At 38.2% G+C, this 9,974-nt stretch overlaps 2 protein-coding genes across 2 annotated transcripts; one reads left to right on the forward strand and one right to left on the reverse strand.

Moving 5' to 3' along the window:
* Positions 1 to 295: 295 nt before the first annotated feature.
* Positions 296 to 3,513, reverse strand: LOC130719842 (PKS-NRPS hybrid synthetase cheA-like). The gene is made up of 5 exons (XM_057570446.1): positions 2,847 to 3,513; positions 1,563 to 2,746; positions 1,169 to 1,476; positions 548 to 1,096; positions 296 to 354 (listed from the first exon to the last, which is right to left on the reverse strand). Exons 1-5 carry the CDS (start codon positions 3,108 to 3,110, stop codon positions 296 to 298), a joined length of 2,364 nt encoding a protein of 787 aa, XP_057426429.1. The 5' UTR covers positions 3,111 to 3,513.
* Positions 3,514 to 4,105: 592 nt separating this feature from the next.
* LOC130720606 (U1 small nuclear ribonucleoprotein C-like) lies at positions 4,106 to 7,262 on the forward strand. Its single transcript, XM_057571274.1, has 6 exons — positions 4,106 to 4,335; positions 4,431 to 4,473; positions 4,776 to 4,817; positions 4,918 to 5,197; positions 6,440 to 6,712; positions 6,887 to 7,262. The coding sequence occupies exons 1-5, from the start codon at positions 4,328 to 4,330 to the stop codon at positions 6,697 to 6,699; spliced, it is 633 nt and encodes a 210-aa protein (XP_057427257.1). The 5' UTR covers positions 4,106 to 4,327; the 3' UTR covers positions 6,700 to 6,712; positions 6,887 to 7,262.
* The last annotated feature ends 2,712 nt before the right edge of the window (positions 7,263 to 9,974 follow it).

Here is a 9,974-nt window from a genome sequence, read left to right on the forward strand (position 1 = left end):
AAGCTTCATATTCTGATGTGAATCTTCCTAAACGTGTACCATATGGGGCGCACCAGCTTACTGATGTAGGATCAACATACCGTTCCCACTGGAGAGCAATTGGCGGCATAGAATGTCCAGGAGTTAGATGGAGCTACATTATAGAGAATAACAATAAAATTAGATAACTTGCAAATACAACAAATCAATTCACCAATTGGATATTAGTGTACTCAATCAAAAAATACCTGTACAAAGTGATTAATCACATGACCAACAACTATAACAGGATGTACATCCGGTGGACCTTCTCCTCTTAGTGGAAGGTATGACCAACAACCCGTAGAGGAGATGGATATGAAAACCACTTGGAACCTGGTTGCTACAAGGTATCCCATCTCTGGCAGTTGCATCCATTTATCCTCGGTAGCCGGATCACCAGGAGGAAGAGTGAGTCGGGAATGTAAGGCATTAACCACATGTCTGGACCACATTTCATCATACAACCCTCTGTGTCGTTCAAGTTCTTCTATCAACGCTGCCCTAACCCATGACCAACTTTCCTCACCTGATGGTAGTCCGAGTAATGCAGCAACGGCTCTATAGCCACAGATACCATCATCCTCAACATTCTGAACTGTTTGTATATATGGGTGGAAAAAGGCTGGAAAATGACCCATGAAATAGCTTGTATCAGACTTCTTCACACGCTTCTTCTTCTTTGGTGGTTGTGAAACCTTCTTTGCCTCTCTGATCTCTCTATCAACATGTTCAAAACCTGAAAGATCACGAGTCAAGGATCCTATTGCTTTATTCTTAGGTGGTATTTTCTCATTCGCCTTAAGAGTGCGCTTGGACCTTATCTTAACCGCAGGAGTACAAAGTGAACTGCTTTCAGGACAATAGATCGCTTGAAGCTTCCTCCTTACCATACTCTGCCCTCCAGTATCCAAAGAACTGAAATAATGTGTCAATGCCTCAACTTCTGGTTGCATATCTCCATGGTTCATGCCGCAAATATGGTTGCTGGTAGTATCTGCAACAGGTTCAGGTACATGCTCCCAACTCAGTCTCTTCCAGAATGGATGAATTGACTCATATGGAATTCTTTCATAACCTGCAAGTTCACAAAAGTGTCACTTTCAATAACAAATAGAATTAATTGACAAGAGAGTGGTTGACCGGTGACCTGCAAGTTCACAACCGCAAGGTAGTCCATGAGTCTCTCTCAACAAGCAATCGCATCCGCCGTAGGACTTCATTCTTATATGTTCATCGTCGATGAGCTGCAGGCATTTGTTTGACACAAATCCTCTAATATTTGTGTAAAATGGGAACATGAAAATGTGATCAATTCTGTGAATACTGCGCTCAAACGATGCTAATATTTCAGTATGTCGATTACATGTCAAACTATGCGACGCATCCCATGAAGTGGCCAGGTCACCCTTGCAATCCCGTAACATCTTCTTCAAACTGGCATGTGCACCCTCAGCCCTGCAAACAACAAATAGATATCTTATTAACAACAATCTATCAAATGAACAAACAACGCATAAATTAAGCTCATGTAATTTTTTTACCTGTTACTTGTTGTTGTTCCAAAGTGCATCACATGATTTGTCCATGCCTTGGCGAATTTCTCCTTGTGAACCAACCATGTAGTAGAACAATAGGAGGTAAAGTTGCTGTATTTTGCCTTGCACATATTAAACAATTGCATCCATTTCACTTCAAATTCTTCAACTGTTGCAGCATCCACCACCTCTGCCCACTTCATCATAACCAACTCAGCAAAATCATCTGTGCCAACATAGAGTTTGCACTTTGCCAAAACACACTTGTTGATGTGCCACAAGCATAATAAATGTGTAGTGTTAGGAAGGCTTTGCTTAGCAGCACTCAATAAGGCAAGATCCCTGTCAGTAACAATCACCTTAGGCAACATGGCTTGATCAGCTAATAGAGACTTCATACACTCCAGTGCCCAAACGTAGTCATCTGTGCCCTCATTAACAATGTAGCAAAAGGCTATGGAGTATGTCTTATCTGTGGAAGTCAGTCCAACAATCTCAAGCAAGGGAATTGCATATTTGTTTGTCTTGTATGTGCAATCCATAATCACTACATATGGAAATGTGTTGAACAGTTTGATAGCATTTGGATGAGCCCAAAATACATCCCTAATGACTTCCGATCCAGGCTCATGTCTTTCAAAGTGGACATACTTGTCACCGTCCAACTTCTTCAACAAGTGTTGCATTTCTGTCAATCCCCCGCGGAGGGATTTTCTTAACCTCTTGCAAACACCATAAATCTGAGATATGGTAGTCAAGTTTGAAGGATTGTTTTCCTTCAAAGTCAACAACATCTTTCTCGGTGGAACCCAACTCCTTGTCATTTTTCCCACTTGCTCCTTCTCTCCGGGTTTTAGACGACCAACAAAATTGTGCCCAAGTAGTGACCTAGCTGGTTCATGGTTGTGTATACCTTCCATCACCTTTAGCCGCCAATCTCTATCTATGCCATTTTTCCTAGGTCGTCCTTTTAGTCTAAAAGGACAACCTGTCTTTTGTGATCTCGTCCCTTCAACAAGGTCAGGGTCTCTATAAGGAACATATTTACCATGCTTCTCGCACCCCAACATGACATAAGCTTTTCTGCTTCCATTCCCACCATAATCTGACTTTGTGATCAACGTAACATATCCATTTTCAATCGCAATTCCATGAACCCAATTGATAAGATCATCACGGGTAGGGAAAATCTGTTATAATAATAAGAATTGATTACAAGGGTGATCAAGACATAATAAGAATTGATATATTACACTCTCAAAACAATGCAAAAATATGTTCAAAGAATACCTGATCAGTTGCAAATAAATGCGAGACATCTATACTTATACACGGGGGCACAAATGCTGGTGGTGGCACCTCTGTAGTGGCCTCTTCAGGTTGACCATTGTGAAATCCAGCTTCAATCAATTGTGACTCACCAAAGAAAAATGAATCTGTCATCCCTGGAAGAGAATACGGAAAGTTACATTCCATACTCAATACGGAAATATACTTTCCATACCGAATACGGATTGTTACTTTCCATACTGAATACGGAAAGTACCTTTCCATATTCAATACGGAAGATAACAATCCGTATTATATCACGACTCAGAATTCAAAAACCCATCCTTCTAACTACTTAAACTACTTAATCTAACTACTTAAACTACTTAATCTAACTACTTCCACTACTTAATCCTACAAAATAACAACAAATAAACACATAGACTTACCTCTACTACAACACTTGTTGTAGTGGTGGAGAGCTTGGGAAATGAAGGAGTGGATGGTGGTGGAGAGCTTGGGAATGAAAGTGAGGTAGGAGAGGGTGAGAGAGAGGGTGGTCTGGAGGCATTGAGGAGGTTCAGGGGGGCTGGTGAGGGGTTGGTGAAAGTTGGTGAGGGAGGAGTAATGGTGGAAAAAGGGGGAATCCTGTCAGAGTTAAATACGGAAAATACCTTTCCGTATTCATCAAAATATAATACGGAAAGTTTCAGTTAAATTGAATACGGAAAGTACCTTTCCGTAGGGCACTTTTGGGTTTAAAAAAAAAAGGTGGGGCGCGCAGCCCCATAGGGAAGGCCCCAAACCCAACTCCCCAAAAACACCCGCACCTGCGGAATGATTATAGGAAATTAGTATAAGGATAATTTTGTAATTTTAAATATTAACTCTCTAGAGAGTAGAGAGTTTTCGGGAAAGTCTAATTTATAAGCAATAAATATCACCCACATTACTAGTAACTTGAAACAAGCCATAAAAACGTGACACCAATTTCCCATTTACGGTTGCAAGTTCAAGTAAACTCAATCCCCAATAACAAACTTGACCAATTTCTAATATTTGTTAGCATGAGAGCCGCATTTGATCTTGAGCCTTAAGTAAAATCTAGAGAAAACTAACTTCCAAATGGAATATACTACTAACCAATTCATAATAATCTTGACTAATGAGCTTCAGCTTAGGATCATATTGTACCTCATTACACCATTTTGTTTGTTTCAATTGACTTTAAAAGTGATAAAACATAATAGATTCTTCTTTCCTCCTCAACAAAGCATCACGTACTAAATAGATTATCAAATCAAATCATAATTTCATGAAAGCTAATTTAAACTCGAAACCCCTAAATATAGCTCCTAGAAGGTTCCGTTCCGCAGTTTAGAGGTTAAACAGTGTTCACTCCATAATCGATTGCTTCTCACTCCGCCCTTGGATTTTCAGGGTTTCAACTTCGAACTCTTGAAAATCTGCTACATTGCTAGGGCTATTCTGAGAAGCCAACGATGCCTCGGTACAGTAACTTAGTTTTTCAAAATCTCGCATACTTCAATTTTTTCGTCGATTCATCGTTCATTCAATTCATTTTCGTTCGAATTTTCATTGCAGGTACTACTGTGACTACTGCGATACCTATTTGACTCACGATTCTGTAAGTTGTTTCACTCTCCACTTCTGTTTCCTTCAATCTACTATACTTTAACCTAGTTTTGCCGCTTTTTGTTGAACACTTGATTTTTCTCGAGAAAATTTGCTTTTTTGCTTCACTCTTAGTTAAATTATTATTATTATTATTCAAGCATTTTCGGTTTTCTCAATTTTCTAACCTGGATATGCATTGCAACTGAATCTGAAGTTAATTCACTTTGTAAAATTGAAATGGAATTTTCGTTAGCCGTAACCGCGCGCATGTGTGTATATGTTTCTACTAAGTCTGTTTGTTTCATATTGCAGCCATCTGTTAGGAAGCAGCATAACTCTGGTTACAAACACAAGGTGCTGCGAATTTTTTGATTTTTTCAGTTCTTGAAATAAATGCGCTACAATGTAGGGGATATTCGTGATGTTTGATGTGTGCGTGTGTATGTGTTTTCAGGCAAATGTGAGGAACTACTACCAGCAGTTTGAAGAGCAGCAAACGCAAAGTTTAATTGATCAGAGGATCAAAGAGCATCTCGGGCAAGCTGCTGCGTTTCAGCAGGTTGGGGTGGCTTATAATCATCTAATGGTTCCGAGGCCGGGTGGTCCTCCTTTATTGCCAATGCCGCAGCCAAGATTTCCTATGCCTGGAAATGTGCAAATGCCTGGAGGTCAACCACTAATGCCGGGGATGAGACCTCTGATGCCCTTGCCTAGACCTGTTCCTGGTGCACCAGGTGAATATATTTGCGCCGACTCCTTTCCTGATTTATATAAACTGCCATCTCTTCTAATTGAAGCATTCAATCTGGCTTGGGATGTTTTCATGTTTTCTGTATCTCACTTGGAGACATCTTGTTTCCTTTCTAATCTTAAGAAAACTATAAGATCTGTAATGGTATATGTATACGGGGCTAAATGTTTGGATGTCACACAATAATTAGGTGAGCTTAGTGTAGCAGAGATGCGAATGTTAAGATGGATGAGTAGTTACTTATGCAAGATATGATAGGATTAGGAATACAATTATAAGAGAGTTGAGCTAGCTGCCATTGTAAAAAAGTTGACTGTATCGCGTATCAGGTGGTTTGGGCATGTCTGGAGAAGATCCATTGAAGCTTCTATAAGGATGATTGACCAGATGGAAGGGTTCAATAGTTAGTGGTAGAGAAAGACCTTGGAAACCTATTGGCCAAGCCACTAAGTAGGATTTAGAGGTGAATAATTTATTTGTAAACTAATATATGACTGAGTAGTAGTACTATAATAGCATAGGCTTATTCAGGCAGGTAACACCCCCTCCTGGGAAAAAGTTTAAATGGTAGGTACTAGGTAGTTTAAAAATCATCTCATACCCATTCCTCTTTCTTTCATTTCCTTTTTTTCTTCCAATTTTCTTTCACAATCAAACAAAGCATTAGGGTTGAGGTAGAAGGAAAATCTGGTAATAGCAGTCAAGTCGAAGATCCACTTTTAAGTTCTGGGTTTTTTCCCAAATTGTGAAAAATCGAGCAGTTTCACTGATTTTACAATCTGAAACATAATTTGACAATATTTTGACATGATTCTGATTGAACATGGAATTTGCATTGTTCTGGTCACTCAAAATCATAAAATTGCAAATCCTGATTTTGACTACCAGGATGATAATGGTGACATCTGTCTTGCTTTTCCTTATCCTTTTAAAATTACTATGATTATGCACATCTTGATGGCTAACCACATTATTTTTGGCTTCCATTACTGCAAACTGAATTCTCTTTTTAATACTTCATACTTATTTCTTTGCCTTTTCTCTATTAAAAAAACTTGATCACTTCCATGAAAAAGAAATTTTTTTTATTAGAAAAAACATGTGTGCTTTTATCTGTTTATTTGGTTAGAATTTTTCATATACACTAGCAACCTTCTATCTTGTTCCATGAGTCTGGAAAATTCTGGCATATCTGATGTAACTGGTTTCCAATTGGAGTTCACAGGATATGTTCCTGCACCTGGTGGGCCGCCAGTGCTACCTCCACCTGGTGCTCCCCAGGTACCAGGTCAACTAAATGCCATACCGAGGCCCCCTTCATTCGCACCCCCGACAACAGCTCCTGGAAGCACTGCCGCTCCCGCTTCCAATGGTGCTCCCTCTATGGTATCATCAGCAATGTATCAACCTAATCCATCAGCACCATCATCTGGAGGCTATGATAACTACAATGCCAATGCTCAAGCACCTGATGGCAATCACTGACCTGGTCAAACTGGTATGGATGTTATATTGAAACTTAATCTAATTCTAGTTCAATAAAGGATCTTTACCTTATTCTTTGCTATTTTTCAATCAGTCACTTTGTGATAAAGCAAATTATTTGCAGGATTCAAGCATTCCTCATATTCTACTAATAGCATTCTATTATATTTATTTATGTGTTGTGCAGTTTTCTGCATAATTATATCTCTACCAGAGTCATATGACCAGAACTATTTCTGCACTCGCTGTCAGCTGTTGATCAAATGAGGATTCTCACAAGCAATTATGTACTTGGATTGTTGGTATGGCATGTCAAACAGCTTTAATGCGGGAATTTTTTTTCAGAGTTACCTTCTTCATCCTGGATGAAATATTTGTATGGGAGTTCCAATTGCATAGAAATTTTCTGATATGGCTTGTTGATAGTTTTCATTCTCCAATTAGGCAATTACTTTATTTTGTTAATCTAAGCTTTATTTGGGATAGATTTAGTTGCCATTACGAGTTTGCGAAAGAATTATTATCAAGTTAGGGTCTGAATCCTAAAAGAATTGCTGCCTCAATTTGTCTTTCCTGAAATGTGTGGTTGTGAATTGTGATTAATGTATACATTTGTCCCTAGACAAAGGCCTCTTTTTACAAAAATGAAGTATAATGAAATCTTTGAAATTCTACAAATAAGCATTCTTTGCATTTCACAATGCGCTTCTCTAATCTGTAGTAAACATGTTAATACCTTATAATTGTTTTCCCAAAGTAAAAGCTGAGCATCAATTGAGAGTTCGTTGTCCAGAAGAAGCTTATGATATTGTTCAAACGTTAATGAAATACGTAAGAAAAAATTATACTGTTTACTAAGGTCAGACAATTGCGATTTCTGGGATATGCATTACTTGATTTGCAATAATCATTGAAAAAAAAAACTACTTCTGTTCTAGAAATGCCAAAATATCAAATTTGTTTTGGCCTCTAGTTATAAATTTCATTTCATTTTGAGCTAAATTTGGTGTCCGTTACGTTAGGCCGCGATGATATGAGGTTGGTAGATGTATGTTTCTCTAGCGTCCAAGACTACATTATTCAACTGTCAAAAAAAGAAAGGACTACCTTATTCAACAATATTTATTTTTGAAAAATAGCATACTTGACAACATTATTCCATAGTACAAATTTAATCTCTGAAATTGAAATGTACTAATTTTCAAAGCATTGCTTATGTAATGTGGTAGCAACTCGTAATTTCAAACTTATTCATAACATCATTCTCAACTGAATTTTCTTTATGGATAAAAATCTCTACTGGATTAAAGTTATGAATAAAAAGAGAAGACAATAACTAGTTTCTGGACAAACCGCAGCTCTTTAAGGTTTCGTTTGGATTGATGGAGGAGGAGGGAGTGGAGTGGAAGGGAGGGGAGGGAGGGATGGGTCCATTGTTTGGTTTATTTAAAATAGGATGGAAGGGAGTGGTAAGTAATGGTCCAACATCCATCATGCTCCATTACATTCCATCAGATTTAGTCCCCCCCAAATTGGATGGAAAGGAATGGAAAGGAAAATTGGTCACTTAATTAAATTATGAAAATATCATTCTACCCATGATAACCTCCATACATAACTTCTGCTAGTTGGTGCCCTAATTTTCTCTCATCACGTAACAAAATCTGGCGGCAGATGACAAAAGCTTCCCGCCTTTTACCTTGATAATACTCTTTCACTCATTCTCGGTTGCATCCATCGTTGTTTGCTCCTTCTGGCTTTCCCCTCTGCCCTGTAATTGGTCTCTGCTGCAATCTTTTCCCTTGGCAAGGTGAGTCTTTTTCCTGCGAGTATGATCTGTTTCTGATCTTGTCTCTGTTAGTCGTGTTGTTAGTGCATCCTTGGATCATAGTTGTGCGGTTCTGTCCTTGCTCTTCTGTTTGGTTTTGATACTCCTATAGATTGTTGTGAGGCACCTTTATCTGGATATTGAAGTCTCACCAGTTGAAGGGAGTTTGTGATGGGGTGTTTTAGCTTGCAATTTTCGTGAAGGCTGTGGTGGTGTGGCAATTTATTAGCTTGTTATTTTTGTTATTTTGGGTTTGTTTCCCACTACTGGCCCTAAAAAAAACATTAGCTTACAAAAAGAAAAAATCTTGGAGTCCAATATAGATGAATTATGAATCTGGTTTGCTAGAGAGATTGATGAATTACACAAATATGTCACTTGTCATTTAATCTTTGACTATTTAAGTATAAAAGTATTGAGTGGAAAAGTGCTGTCATAGATTATTGTGTGGAAAATTGTCATTTAATTGCCATCTAACTTTGGCAAAATGTTTGCAAGTATAGTTATACATTTATTTACACTCTGCAAGTATAGTTGCTCTTCAAATGTTTGCAACTGTACGGTTGCTGGTGATATTGGCCTCTTAATTACGTGGTTCTTGTGGCTGCTTAGTGTGCATCTCTCTTTTCAATGGCTGGTGGTGTACGTTGTGGCATTGTGACTTATTCTCTTTGTCCAAGTGGTGGTGCCTTTGGTGATTGTTGCTACATTTTTGTCCTTGTCTGTACGTTGCTGGTGATATTGGCCTCTTAATAGGAGCGTTCATGTTCAATTTTTAGACACACCAGATCTTAAGATATTGAACATTGGCTACCAATTTTTAACTGTTTTTTCAGCTTGTCTTTTATTTTAAAATGAGGGTAATATAGGAATAATAAAAATTATAACTCATTCCGCTCCGTCCATTATCCAAACAACGCAGTGGTAACTTTGTTCCGCTCCGTCATAAAATATCCAAACAATGGAATGAAATTTTTATTCCATTCCGCTCCGCTCCATTCCGTTCCATTATATTCCATTCCGCTCCGCTCCATTATGTTCCATCAATCCAAACGAAGCCTAAGACAATAACTAGTTCCCCACATAACATTTATTTATGTTTTTTTTTTGGGAAAAAGGGGTCATTTTGATGATTTGGGTTAATTAAACTTGGAGGACACATAAAGAAGATAATTTCTAAAAGAGGGGTAAAAGGGTCATTTCACATGGTTGGCCAAGATTACACATTTCTTGTGCATGTTAGAGGCCTCCGTGGAAGAGGTTAAAAGCTTCATTTTGACTTGAATATTAAAACTCTTCATTTGTGGGTTGAAAATTTTAAAGTGTGGGTGTGCTGGGGTGTTCGTGATTCGGTTTGGATTGGTTTTAGGTGAAATTAAAGTCGATCCAATCGAAATTCATTGGTTCGATTTTGATCATCGTTAGCAAAAAAGTTTTCAAAACCGAA

Source organism: Lotus japonicus, chromosome 5 (genome assembly GCF_012489685.1).
Source record: "Lotus japonicus ecotype B-129 chromosome 5, LjGifu_v1.2".
Classification (NCBI taxonomy): Eukaryota; Viridiplantae; Streptophyta; class Magnoliopsida; order Fabales; family Fabaceae; genus Lotus; species Lotus japonicus.

Bases quoted from the DNA above. Each gene is read 5' to 3' on its own strand.
- LOC130719842 (XM_057570446.1), bottom strand. From the start codon at position 3,110: ATGGAAAGGTACTTTCCGTATTCAGTATGGAAAGTAACAATCCGTATT. The intron at 2,747-2,846 runs GTATTCTTTGAA...TTATTATAACAG, and splicing joins ATTTATTTGCAACTGATCAG to ATTTTCCCTACCCGTGATGA. The intron at 355-547 runs GTGAGGAAAGTT...TGTAGCAACCAG, and splicing joins ATTACTCGGACTACCATCAG to GTTCCAAGTGGTTTTCATAT.
- LOC130720606 (XM_057571274.1), top strand. The intron at 4,818-4,917 runs GTGCTGCGAATT...ATGTGTTTTCAG, and splicing joins ACTCTGGTTACAAACACAAG to GCAAATGTGAGGAACTACTA. The intron at 5,198-6,439 runs GTGAATATATTT...TGGAGTTCACAG, and splicing joins ACCTGTTCCTGGTGCACCAG to GATATGTTCCTGCACCTGGT.